We start from the raw sequence: 14762 nt of genomic DNA, 5'->3' as shown, positions 1-14762 counted from the left end.
TATAACATATTCCATGATCATAGTATTTATTAACTAGTACACTTGATGATTGCAGTGGTACATTTTCGTTTCTCTTTTTATTTTCTCTCTCTCGTTCAACGTAATAACAAATTCACCGTTGCAATTAATATCATTTCTTTATTGTTACAATAGACATTACGCTTATTGCACACTTTTTTCATGATATAAAACCTTCCCACCACTCTCGCTCGATACAAAATAATCGGTCAAAATATGTCGCGTAAATTCTGATCTAAACTGTAGAAATCTGCAAATAAATCGTTTAAATAATAATAATTTAAATATAAATATCAACACAATATAGTTCACTTGTTTCTTCGTGTGTACGAGTTTCTATGAAAGTTGACATTGGGCTTTATATCTTTCGTATCTGTTTGATCTTGAAGATTAATATACAGTGATCGTCTTCAATCCCTTTTCAATTCTTGTCGTAGCTGCAAAGATTGAGGTGGCTTGGTGCATTTATTGCGCAATGTAAGGGTAAGCGAAGTAGCTAACAATAGAGGTAGCCCTTCGCTGATATGCAAATTCGCAAAACTTCGACGAGAGTGTTTACATTTCGAGCAACGACACTACTTTGTTTTTCATCATACGCGTGTCTCAAATTCCTAAATATGACTCGTACATGTGTCGATTGTGGCTCAATGTCGTTCAGTGGAATGGCATGAGTTTTGGGAAATGTCAATTTTCTCAGATGTCTCGAGGTATAAGTGAATGCTGCGGTATATTTCGCACCTGGCGTCGCACGGATTGAGAAAAAAAAGGTCTATGTAACATTTTGTATCCCAATCAGTCAGACTCTTCGGACTAGATTTTTTTTAATAAGATTGAGATTACGCGCTTCTTTATCAAACGCTGGTCATATGTGAGTAGCTGTAGGTACGTCTGGTAGAAAAAGAATTGAAGGTACAAGGTGAACGTAGGTTACGGCGCTGTGGCAACAAATTTGGCCAGTCGTGCGTTTCGTCTTATAAAAATTTCAGTTCCAATTATTGCTCACACATTTTCTTTCTCATATAAATTGAACTAGATTCGACGACGATACAAAACAAGACAAGTATAGACCTATGTATTTTGCTTGAGATTTTGAGGCAATCAGATATCACAAAAATACAAAGAAGAGTATATCAATTTTAGGATGTTTCTGTCTTTACAAATGCAAAACTTAAATGTGATCAATGCTTTGAAAATGGATGTAAAACTTACAATTTTTAAGCGATAAATATTTTATAGAAATTTTCAACCAATAATTTGTAAGGCAAAACAGAAATTGCTTCGATTTGTATTCAATTAAACTGCAACTTGTTCTTAATCTCCAATTGTGGAGCGAAAATCACTTCTAACACCATGGACAGGTCTAATTAGATACCTATCCTTGTAAAGTCCAATGCGAAACATATAAGAGTACTGGTCAAGTTTGCCGGAACACCCATTCGAAAAATTTCTAAATAGAACTGCGTTTCTTGGTCCTATCCTAAGCTATCACCGATTGTAAATTAGTTTCTTCGATCTTCATTGCTTAATTAATATCGTGTTTAATTGTGCACCTGCAGAATGGAACATCCAAAGTGTCCTATCAGCAGGCTCACACCGCACTATATGCTATGATCATCGCGGAGCAAAACAGTCGTTTCGTAGCTGTGCAACTAGTTCATGATCACCATTTTTTATGTGACTTTTTACTCTTACAATAGGTCTTAAGTTCTCAGAAAATATTACATAGTTGTTGTCAACAATTCTGCACTGTATTTAATCATAGGCGTTACGAACTCGCTGCATTGCTTACCGTATCATCATTGCAACTCGCCTAATATGGCTGACATAAGGCTTGACCACGTCGTCACGAATTTTCCCTCTACTTACATGAATATTCAATTTGTACTTTGAAATTGAGTCAACTATTTGTTTCCTTCGCGAGCTTCGGTCGAAACCAGTTCCCATACAGTTATTACATAGCTTTGAACAAAACTTTGTAAAATTTGTACACGCTTGTAGATGGACGTCTCATGTACCGCTTTAGATGTTACAGAGACCAAGGTATAATTTCAATGTTTGGATACCTATCTAGAAGCGAGAAAACGCTTGGTTATGTATCTCGGACACTACATGGTAACTGTTTCAATCAAAGCACAATTTAACCTGCTTGAAGAAATTCGTGTGCCGCGGACAAGCCTTTCATTTCAATTAAATAATAACTTTGTTAGCCGACCTAGCTAATCTGCGTTTAAAAAAGAAACATCAAACAACTAGGAGGAAAGACTACTGATTTTAAAGAAGAGAGTGCGTACTTTTAGGTAGAGTAGTAAGTATCATCGAAGTCGTCGAATACGTGAGAATCTTCGGTATTTATTATTTTAATTTCTGTTGTTTGGCACTCGAGCCTTAAACATCATCGTCATCCTTTAAGTCGCAAAAAGTGTCGCTGTCGTATGATTTTAATAACGTCGGAAAGAAACCCTTTCAATGTATTCAAACTTCGCTGCTAAAATTCGTATCAAAACAAAATGGATGATAGTAGAAGTTTCTATTAGGTTTTAATATTCGATGTTAATTTGATATTATTGGCTATTCGTCAAATTCGAAATACAAAGCGTGTCGTTTAGCTTCACAACCACGAATGACTCTCACGCATTCCTCAGGCTCCTATCACGTACATATTCTTTTTTTCTCTAAACGTTAGGGCCACCCATAATGATCTTTTTTTTCACAAAGTAAAGCATTTACTTTGGAAAAGAAACCTCACTGGAGAACACCAGGAGTGAAAAAGAATCTCGAAAAAAATGTAATCGTGTAAAAAGTAAAAGAAATAACGTGAGCAGCCCCTTTGCTCTTCGGCCTGCCTTGCAGAAAACCAAGTCGCGCATAAAAAAGGCTTAGAACACACTTTGAATATCGATCCCTGTAGGCGAATGAGACAACTCGCATCCACTGGTGCATGTATTCACCCGCTAACTCTAAACAGAAGAACAACATCGTGTTCCCTACTCTCGCTCGCGTTCAATAACCCTTTTATTAAATTAAAAAAATGGAATATCTCGTGCGTTTCGGAATATATCAGCCGTTAAATGCAGAAAGATCGAGCAAAACGTACTTGGGAATGATTTAAATTTCACAATGTTAGAATATAAATGTACTTCGCGGTGCTACGTCTTGAAATTACTTGATCTTAATTTTCTTGTTGGCAGTTATGTGATTTGAAATGAAACTTCGGTTTTTCTTGTTAAATAATTTACCGCCTTCTTAAATTCTATTTTAAGTACGTTAAAGATTCATGTATCGCTCGATCGTTCTCGTGAAGTTACCACCAAGATTGTGATGTATTTTGAATCAAACATGTTGGCTTATGAAATTTCCACGCATCGTTACTTTGTAACAAAATATACTTCTGATCTTTTTCGAGCTAATTCAAGTAGCAATTTTGGAATCGTATGACGAGCGTCGCACGAGTCTTCCCTTCTTAATGTTTCTCTTATTAAATTTTATAGTACGTTCGATGCGCCGACCGATCGCTTCGATTTTAAAATCACATTTGTCCATGCTACATAGTTGAGTGTTTCCAACTGTAGAACAAAATTCCCTTACTAGGCTCTAGAAAACGCTTCGAATTCTGCATAAAGGTGTTCACTCGCGATCGGTCCGCGCTCAAGATATACTAATTAATAGCTGCTCCCAATGTGAAAATAGTAAAACTCTAACACAAAAATCAGATTTGCCTACATGGATCATCTCGACAACAATGCCTTTGTTAGACTTAGTGTTTCACAAAAGGTATAATGGTTTACCAAAAGGTGTAACCGCCCTCTGTTCCTCCTCCTAGGAAGTTTTTCTTTTGCGATATAGCCACACTGTGGCTAGCCATTGCAGCTAGTTGGGCGGCGTTTGGAACTGTTGGAGGCGGTGGCAAGACGGGTTGTGAGATACTATCGAATCGATTGGTAGCATCGAACCCATTCTTTACAAGAAATTAACAATGAATTAGTAATCGTTCAAAATATGCAACCTAAAAATACGTAACAAATCCTAGCTACTTACAGGCATCACAAGTGTGGGGGGCCTAACTGGAGGCTGCATCGCCGCTGCAGGGTAATACGCTGCAGCTGCAGCTAACGGCGGATAATATTGCAATGGCCCATATGCAGGATAACATGCATTCGCTAAGTATCCTGGGTACCCTTGACCATACATTGGTTGATACATCTGTACAAAATAATTAAACACCATGAAATTGCGTTCGATGTTTTTCACGATTCAACAGGAGCAGTATTTGACATGCTGTTTGCACGAATGTAACTTCAAAATTGTAATCAGGTCTAAGATATTGTTCAAAGGCGATCGGCTGAACCTAAAAACGGAAACTCGAGCATCAAAGATAATTTTTGAAATGGAAAAATTTTAGATTTACCAATTTAGGCAACAGAAAAAGTCAATTTAATCCGATCAAAGAAAGATTGAATATAAACTTTGTTTAATTAAATACATAACCGTTTATATTAGTACTCTAGTAACTTATTTGACCAAAAATTGCCACTAAATCTGACCCAATGTAAAAACATACTACACAAGATCTCAAACATATGGTTACCATAATCATTTTAAAATCTATTCTACTGGTTCAAGATTGAAATGCATCGGATAGTTACCGAATTGACTGAATTGACAGTCAAGGTACAAAATGTGAGAATATTTCAACGGATACCTTTTCCCGTGTAATTTTCTACTACAGTTAGAGCCTTAAAATCGTGTCGTAATGGTAACAGAAATTCTCACCATAGGATGCGTAAGAGTCTGATCGTATGTCGGCGGTGGTGGACCTTGCGCTGCGTACAGTTGTGGTTGATTAGGAAACACTCCATACGGTGCGGCACCTGAAACTATTGTAGAGTTCGCATGCAATCGGGTCATTAGAACCTCATCGAATCGACGCATCGAAACACAGAGATGATTCTCTTACGTGCACCACCGTAGGTAGCAGGCTGTGCCGGCGCAGGGACAAAACCTGTTGGTGGATGAGGTGTCACCGGGTATGCTGTAACACATGCAATGGAAAATGCAGGTCCGTTCATTTTGTTGGCCGTAGGTTCGATCTAAGCCAACGGTACGTGGTACCACTGCCAGAAAGGACAAGGGACGACACGTTTCAGAGATCAACAGGGATCGCTGAAACTGTTCATCGTGTCTCGATCTTTGCATACTACGTTCTATCAGTTTCTTCCTTGCTCCCTGAAAATCTTCTAACTCGTGACGTCAGTATCGAGAGGTTTTCGAAGCCTTGTTTAACAAGTATTATTTACTTCGGTTGTTAGACGCTCTATTACTCAATGATACATTTCATTTTATTTCAATGTAAACGTGTAAATTTAACGAAACAGTCTTAACTGAGCGTCGAACACATCTCGATTCCAAAAGTGGTACTCCCACACCCAGGTATATCTTACACATGACATACACCGTTTTTATCAAGGTACTATTCAAAGCTCAAACAATGTTAGTCACTAAATAATGGTGAAAAGAAATAACCGAAAAACGGTATTTATTGCCTTCTTGTTACCTTTCGAGTTTACCGCAGTTCACAAGTCAGTTTTATTCACAATACTGTAGAACAATATCGCAACTGGGAAGAACTTGTCGGAAAGTTATTTATAATGCATCCGCGTAAACTGCACTGGTACAAGACAGGCTTTGATAGTAAAAAAAACATTTACGACTCTTTCGAAAATCCATGTCCACAAAGATTTCTTTCTTATTCTTATGGAATCATCACTCAACAATTAACGTGTACATCAAAGATTTTTAATCTCGAGGATTCTCGATAGAAGCGTAGTTGAAAGCGAGACACTTGAGAATAGCTTAGCAAACTATTACTTCCGGTATCTTAACCGTGAATAAATAAACAACAGCACATGTGTATGTGTATGTGTGTGTATTTGTGTATGCATATATACATATGTATATATACGTACATATATACATATACAGATATATGTACATATATACATATACAGATATATAAATATACATATACGTGTACATATGTATGTACATACATATATACATATATATATATGCATATACATATACATATACATATATATATATATATAAAATATGTTTGGAATCTGACATAGAGCAATCTGTGGTACATCTTGTCACTAATTTTAAGTGAAATCAAAATCTCGGGCAACGTGAGAAAAAAGAATAATAATAATAATAATAATAATGATAAAAAAAAAAACCAACAAATAAAGAGAAAAATCCGCGTTGAAAAGAAAGAAAAGCTCGTCGAATTCTTTTCACCTTTTTAGAACGTAAATACATATATAAAAGTTATACAAACAAGTCTAACAATACAGCCACTACAAGTAATATATGTAATGTTTTGACAGTCAAAAGAATTGTCGGGAAGTTGGCCGAGAATTGAAAAAAAAAATTTAGATAAAAACAATAGGACCAAGAAAATGAGAAACTATTCTCAAATGAAAACTCGCGTTAAATCGACCTACCTTTACTTCTAAAACTAAGATATAATACGAAACCGATCTCAAAGCAAATAGCGTTACGCAATCAAGGTAAAAGCCAAATACATTCGTCTAAATAGTCGAACCTTAGAAGATTCATCAACTGGCATCATAAATTAGAAAAGAGTACACCTAGACCAATCGTATCAAAAAACAACTTTGCACGATCCTGTACAATTCGCAAGCGAGTGTAGTCGATATATTAGTCCTGCTTGCCTGTAAACTATTTATATGTTACACAAAATTGAAAATAAAAACTGAAACACACCTCGACGGATTTTGAAGCGTTTCCGGGCGCAGTTGTGAATCGTTCAGGTTCGACCACATCGAAAAAAAAAAGAAATGACAAAAAACAGAGCTAAAATAAAGCCAGGGGTAAAAAGGGGTAAACGGGGTTGTTTCAAAAAGTGATGTTAAAAACAAGCCCAATAATCAAGATTCGATTAAGTGAGACACTTTTGGTAACCGTACAAATAATCCAATTAAATTCGATTCTCGTTCGGTTAACTGAGAAACTGTCGTTCGTTTTCGGGCGGTGAATGTGTAATTTATACAATGAGTACAGTGGTACGATGAAAAAAAGTAGATTTATATATATATCCATATATATGTATATGTATGCAGAATTTTACATACATACATATATATATGTACATATGTTTATGTATATCAAGTTCCACACATTCAAAAAGTTGTGACAAGATTCAGCAAACCACAAATTTCTGCAAATATCCATAAATAAAGGTCAAACATGATTAAAAGTTCTTCGTAATTGCGTAATATATATTATTAATTGGGCGCTACTCGCGCAAACCTTGCCACGAGCGAACTTTCTTCTGTCGTTAGCCTCATTCGACCTCTCGTTCTCGCTGGCAATCGCGAGAACGCCCAATTTCTTTTTTAGTAGACTAAATTACGCTCCGCGCTGTCGCCATTTAGCATACGCAAAGTGCACCAAAAGACACACGCTCGGTTTCTACAGCGGTGACCTCCGAAAGAAAGTGAAACCGGACCTCACCACGTAGTGAGCTACCCATCGGTTATTTTCTGGCTACGCGAACGTTGGTTCGTCTCGCGTATGATAAATAGCTCGAGCCCAACAGCAGTGGATGGACATGTTGTACTCTAACATAGACGTCAGCCCACACCAAATTGTCCATGATAATTGAATACTGGTCCAACGCGTGGAAACGAGCGCTCCTCGAATTACGTTATATTGCTCTTGATCGTCGCGCGTGTAGGTCGACACCGTTTCCTTCGTCCTCCGCCTTGTTGGCGGCAATTCAACACTGACAAAGATTCATCGAATCGCGAAAGAGGAGACTCGCTGGATCCACTGGTCGGGTCAGTCCCCAATCGAATAATAAATTTATGTGTCAGTGCCACGGTGCAAACAATCATCGAATCCAATAACAATTGATCATAATATTAATATGCTAGTACGAGTTTACTGGGTAACTTGAAAAGTGTCTTTTTTTTTCTCCGTGTTCTCCTAATTTCCCTCTTTCAGTCTCTCCCTCTCCACCTCCCCCTTTTCACGCTGCTCTTTGCTTCGACCCATCTTTCTCTCGTACACGCACGCATTCCTCTCGGTCTTTCTCCCTGTCCCGTTCTTAAAGCCTGATTTGTCCCAATGAGCATGTTCGACCTAGTTTCCCGTCAGAGCCAGATGGTCTTTCGAAGTTTCGCCCGTATTCGCGAGAGAAACCGGGCGAATCCTGCCCCGTTTCTTCATCGGTTTTCCGCGGCCCATCTATTTCTGCTAGACGATTTTATTCATCGAAATGCTTCGGTGGAACAGTCCTCGTGCCTCGACGATCCCAGCGACCGAGGGATGATCGACGATCATCGTGTTTCACGAGCGCGAGGAGTCCTCGCGCAACTTCATCCGCGTCCATCAATAGGAAAAAGGGGACACGCCGTTTAGGATATTTATAAAACGTATCCCTGAGAAAAATACAGTTTATACGGATATATATACATATATATATATATAAATCGTGGCGACTCAAAAACAGAGTTGTTCAGAAGACACTTTACTATCAATGTTTATGAATTTCCCTCAATAATCGATAAATAGTTATATAAAATCCGTTGTACGTTATTTGTTAAACCGAACGTTGCGATACCGTTTTCACTCAAAATCAGGAATCGAAAAAGACGGTTAATAGTCTTTCTTTTTTTTTCCTTCAAAAAACTCTATTGATTAAGAGCTATCCTGATCGAACAGATATTTTTTAATTCGCATACAACAAATTCCACGGAAACAATTACTTCATAACTTTTATCGAGTGTCAAGTAATACACCATGACGGACAAGGTACGCTGCATTGTAACACGAACATAAGATTGTAAATATTATGGTTATATTCGATAACATAACAAGTCATTGAATAGCATTCGGTTTTAACAACGTACGCATTGAAAATTCTTTGGGAATCTGTTCCGGTCACGCGAAAATTTATATTTTTTGTAAATTCCATTTTCAAGAAATTTCATTTATCTGGAATATATAATGTTCCGTTTAAACTGTTTAAAACTTTGTATTTCCTCCGGGATCATTCTCTATAGCTGAAAGCATTTGAAAAAAAAAAAAAAAAAATTACAATATCGTAAAAACGTGTTTCCAAATCCTTTTAATATACAAATTTCTCACTATGTGTATCGTTCACAGTTAACAGAGAATGCTTTCGAACCTTTGATTTAGAAATATAAATTTCGTAAATATTTACAGAACGATTGTTACGCTACACGGTCGAAAATTTTCATTTGAAGTTTGAACGCGTGTTCGTATATTTCTGATCGATTCGTTTCGTCGAATATCAGTCCAGGTCGCTGGGTCTCGAGAAATTAGAGGCACTCTCGACATTTTCGACAACAATCGACTAGTATCGTCGAATCGCTATCTCATACTTAAGCTCACTATTAACAGTATACATGATAGATTCTGCCAAACATGCACATGCAGTTCAAAAATGCTCGAGAGATTCCTATGATCTTGCGGCGACAAGTGTACGCAATTTGAACCGGTACAATTTTCTTTTTTTTTCCATCGACGGTTGTTCAAGAACTCTTCGAAGAGCCAAGGGTACAACTTCGCGATGTTAATGAATTCGATGTCTCGTTCACGACAGGAATAGGAACGTCTCTGTATCGACTTCAAAGACACACTACGAAACTGTTCGACTACACGATTAAAAAACGACGAAAATAATACGTTCGATTCCTTCTTAACGCTCTTTTCTCTCGTGACGATGGCATTTATCGAAAGAGAGGGCCTGCACCCGCAAATTGGGGGGGGGGGGGGGGGAGAAGAAAAAAAAAACGCCAAAAATTTCACGGTTAAGAAGGTAACGAACGAGCCAACGTAAAAGATAGAATCATGGAAAAATCTATCACAACATATTATGAACATGCATTTGTAATACAACGTGCGAGCAACTTTTAAAACGAAGTTCGCGCCCAGAGGTTTATACTTTTTCCTTCTCAGTGTCGTCACGTGGCCGGTAGAAGATAACGGGAAGATAAAATTCAATCGTTCGAAAGGTACTCGCATGTCGCACGTGCCACTACCGATGCATTCTAAGCATGCAAACTAAAATACAAATACGTGAAAAATCATCAAAGCTATGTATATATGTATATACTTGCACATAAAACCGATCGGGATGCAGGCAAACGTAATTTCGCTCGAAATTTTCTCTCTGTATGTGTTGCACACACCCGACGGACACTTACGAAACACGCGTCGTCGCTTTTATTATCTATCGTTACCGACGAAGCATGTTTTTCGTGTCGACTTTCATCTTTTTCTTCTTTTGCTATTCGACAGCTCGATTGCAATTATCGTATTTTCTTTGTTTCTCCGTAGAGCGTGCAGAAATTGCCAACGCTATTACCAAGAAACATCGGGTACTGATATGCAGGTGTGTACGTATATATTACGTATATACGCTACTCTTTTTTTTTTACTTTCCCTTTCTCTTTCCCTCTCTCTCTCTTTCTCTCTCTCTCTCTCTGTCCAATTAAATAGGAACAAGCTAATACACTACTATCGTCGAAGGAAGAAGTAAATTTTTCTCAGTATATCAACTACAAACACGTGCAGAGCCGACCACAAGTTTCGTCTCTATCATCGTTTCGTCTTCTTCCGATTTGCTTCGTAGCGTTGCTTAAGCGAGAAAAAATGGCGGTTAACTAACCGCTTAATCGCGAGCCAATCGAGTCCTATGCTTGTTTCGTTTGTTTTCTTTTGATTTTTTTTAAACGAGAAACTTGTAGCCCGAGCCGAAGCGACATGCACTATTGTTAAAAGTGAGCTACCAAGTTTCTATCGAGTAGAAGTATCATATAAATACGCTGAGCTTAGATACAGCATTCGTGTCCACCCCGCTAGCCCACCGTGCCGTCACGTGGCGAAATGTCTTTAAATAAACGTATCTTAATTTACGAGAACAATAAACAAAGGAATTGATTTGTCTTTCGACTAAGTTTGTCCCTTAAAAATTAAACCACGAAAGGCACGGTTGGCGTTGAAAAAAAAAAAATGAAAAAAAGTGGAAAAAAAAAGAGTATAAATTAAGCAATCAGCCAATACCACGGTCTCAGTACGAAATATTTGTACACCCATATCAATATCTTACGTTCATATTGATTTGGATATATAGCAGCCGACGTCTCCAATTCAAAAAGTATAAGTCTCGATCGTGTTTAAACGCATTCATCTTAAAGGACTTACAAATACCCCGTCGATGTTCCTAAAAGATCTTTGTTTACGGGTTTTTGTAACACATCGCGAGGCGGTGGCTTTGCCCGAGAAGCCCACGATTAAATTCTACGCGGCCAGAAGAGTAGATCGTTCTTCAATCATATTCAAGTATATTCGTGTATTATATTACACTTTCGTTTCCGTTAGACCGGCAGATTTTCAACGAGCGATCTCTTATAACACATGGAACGAATTCTCTCGATCCTGTAATACTTGCCGATCGTGGCATTAATATAACCAACGTAGTCCTGGAAAAACGAGGAAACTGGCATTAGTCTGTCAGATTTATTTTGTTAACGAGACGTTTTTCCAAGATTCCTTTGTAGCATTCTCGTCTCGCTGTTTTCATTCTACGAACCAGGCAGGTCCACGATTTGTTGGTATCACAATCTGCCAATAAGATTAACGATACGAGGAACCGGAAGAGACTGGACAAAATTCGATCGCCTGAATGATCGAAGGCGGGAAATAAAGGCTAGCCAATGTTCGATTTTTTCATTCTCTTCACTTTTTGAATCGGGAGGCGCGCGGTGCGTTTATATCTTCATATATATATTTGGTGGAATATATATATATAATATATATTTATTTGTGTGTATACGTAATATATGTTGGTATATAAACACGTAGTGAGTTAAGGTAATATATAGAGTAAGGTGAGGTTAGATACGTGGCTTAGGCTGCGCGAACGCCGGTCTCCGAAGCTCCACCTACTGACTGGGATCAAATCGTCTTTGTAATGGTCCGCTGCAAACATATTGACAGCCACAACTGTAGGCGCTATCCTTCGGTTTTTTAGCGGCTATACCGTCACGGTAATACGCTCGCAGATTTGCACCAGTATAATCCTCGATTCTCGTATTATTTCTGGTTGTATCGTTAACACAGTGTATACTGATCTACTTACAGACTAAACTTTTACACATCCCTTAAACGCTATGCTCTGTAATTATACGTCTGCCTTAGGAACAGAGCGGACTGAATTAGGAATAATCGCATAAGTGTCCGAGCTGTTAATCAAGTACGACAGTGGATTACTGTAAAATGGTGTAGTGGTTCGAGCTGTACGTCGATTGAATATTTCCATATGCACGTACAAAACTCGAAAAAGTCTGTAGTGACGTTAAATTATGTACCTCACTCGTACGAGTTATAGAATAACTTCTTTGCAGAAGCTTTGATCGAATATTGCCACATATATACCAATCATTGACAATACCCATAACAATGTTGCACCATCCAATTTTGATACCAATGGATTTTTTAGGTTCATAACGCAAACAATGCTGTATACTTCCCTATCGAATCAACTTTGCGGTATGTTAATCCGTATCAGGATATTTTAAATACAACAAAATGACAATTTTTTAATTAATATTTAATAGCTTTTAAACCAATTTTATCTCGAATGCATAATTTTGATGTATCAAAAGTATGTACTTTATGTATTAAATTGATGAATTATTGAAATAAGATAATTATGATTGAACCAAATTTTTTAACAAATATTTTAAACATTGTGTGGACAAACACGAATTATTCGTTAATCTTTACATCTATATAAATGACCTCCAGAGATCTATTTCAAAATATAGAAATATAAATTTAAGTTATCTTTGATCTTTAAGTAGAGATTCATTCTTAATATAATTTCAAAATACATTGGTTTATTCGATACATTAAAGAAAGTCTTATTGTAAGACTAAAATATTTTGTCACAATTTAATTGTAAAACATTTTAATTTTTCTAAATTAATTTCTGTACAAGTTATATCTATAAGAATTAATACTTTCTGGTAGTATAATTTTGTTTGCAATTATTATGTTTGTATTATAAAAAATCTTTTACATTTACCTTGTGCCTAAAAAAAGTATTCTACATAAAAAATGAAATATCATCTTTTTACATTATCAAAAACATAATTATTGATATCTTTATTCGTTAAATTGTAACGGAATTTTGAATTGTTACTTTCAGAAAAAAAAACGTAACGTACAGTAAACTTCAATAGCGTTCAACTGTTCGTCGCTCAATACATTTTTTTCAAATGCACAATTTGTGAATATATGCATAATGCGTTCTTAAGTATGCACATCAGTTGGGCCAATGAAAAGTACATTTATAAAGTAAAACCTGACATAAAATGAACAAAACCAATAATTTCGCGATAAAAACTGCTACGTTCAAGGTGGCATACGACTTTTAATAAAGAGTCATCACGAAAATTATCCAGGACGAACTCTGGAAGCCATTTTGTATTTCCCACACAGAATGCGGTATTGATTTATCTGTCACTGAGCAGAAATTCAAGTTTTTCTGATCGTACGAAGACAAGAGTACATTCGTCTAATAAAGATACGAGTTTCGATCGAATTTGAACGTGCACCATTTTTCACAGGCGTTGGATAGCATCGCTAACGTAAAAAAAACTCTTCGTCGTACGAGTGACAAGTGGTATATTCTCGACTCGAAAACACGAGATACTCTTAACGTGTGTAACACATATTACTAATCGCATTGCACGATTACGATGTATAGTTACCTTTCTTGTCGGTCATTATTGCTTAAAGTTTCACAAATTCTAGAAAAAAATACGTTATTCCTAATTAAATCACCGATTTAAGTTACAATACTGAGGAGACGAGCAACGGCTGTGACACTTGACGGACACTAGCGCCCTTTATTGAGCCTGCCCGTGGCTCCCTTGATGCTTCGATCTTATTGGTCCAAAATTTTACGCGCGACTACCCAATGAATGCAAAGCACTCGATCTACGATTAACCGCCAAAAATTCAATAAATTTTGTTGCAACTAAAAGTTTTTAAGTTATTTTTTATATCAAAACAAAACTCCTTTAAATATAAATACTTCTACACATTCTTACGAATCATGAAGAAGTAAATTAAGACTTTTCAATCACCTCTCAAATAGAATAATATACTATTTTAAAATATCTATTCTATTTTATAGCTTTTTACATTAAAAAAAAAAATAAATTATATATAATCATTTCCAAGTAACTATTACTGGCAGAAAAAATGCTACAAATTTTTTAGATATAATGTTTTTAATCTAATTAAAGTTCATTATTCTACGTTTTATCGCCTTTAAGCAATGTGTGTTTATAATGAATTTTATGTACTCGTTTTCAATTATTAAAATTATGAGAATATATTGTAACAAATAGTACTTTTCAGTTTTTTATGACATTTATTGACAATCAGAATTCAAAGACTATGCAAATGCAGTTTATAAACATTTTATTATGCCTAAAATGATAGTTACTATTTTTCGTCGCTTGCGTTGGAAAGGCAACCAGAAATCTATTTAAATAGTGCATGTTGCCTTATTAACGGCTTGATATATACGTATTTAATTGTTGCCTATAAATTGAATTTATTTTTTTTAAATAAATGAAAATTATTCATTTCAGTGACATATGCATTTACTTACTCAC

General features: G+C 36.5%; 1 protein-coding gene across 2 annotated transcripts; it reads right to left on the bottom strand.

Annotated features, from left to right (window-relative positions):
- Positions 1-9: 9 nt before the first annotated feature.
- Positions 10-13979, bottom strand: LOC143155305 (DAZ-associated protein 2). 2 transcript variants are annotated; one of them, XM_076327890.1, is made up of 6 exons: positions 13848-13979; positions 4973-5047; positions 4789-4892; positions 4054-4218; positions 3804-3973; positions 10-2975 (listed from the first exon to the last, which is right to left on the bottom strand). In XM_076327890.1, coding segments are annotated over exons 1-6 (531 nt in total). In that variant the 5' UTR covers positions 13864-13979; the 3' UTR covers positions 10-2974. The 2 variants fall into 2 exon arrangements, with proteins under 2 accessions (XP_076184005.1, XP_076184004.1); XM_076327889.1 differs by having other exon boundaries at positions 10-3973.
- Positions 13980-14762: the final 783 nt, after the last annotated feature.

This window comes from Ptiloglossa arizonensis, chromosome 2, assembly GCF_051014685.1.
Source record: "Ptiloglossa arizonensis isolate GNS036 chromosome 2, iyPtiAriz1_principal, whole genome shotgun sequence".
NCBI classification, from domain to species: Eukaryota; Metazoa; Arthropoda; class Insecta; order Hymenoptera; family Colletidae; genus Ptiloglossa; species Ptiloglossa arizonensis.
The sequence above is the reverse complement of the archived record's forward strand: the minus strand, read 5'-3'. Positions and strand labels throughout refer to the sequence as shown.

What these genes read in the sequence shown, in the direction of transcription:
- LOC143155305 (XM_076327889.1), bottom strand. An exon ending in TGCTACCTACGGTGGTGCAC is followed by an intron (nt 4,893 to 4,972) that starts GTAAGAGAATCA and finishes ACTCTACAATAG; the next exon opens with TTTCAGGTGCCGCACCGTAT. An exon ending in AGACTCTTACGCATCCTATG is followed by an intron (nt 4,219 to 4,788) that starts GTGAGAATTTCT and finishes TATTTTGTACAG; the next exon opens with ATGTATCAACCAATGTATGG.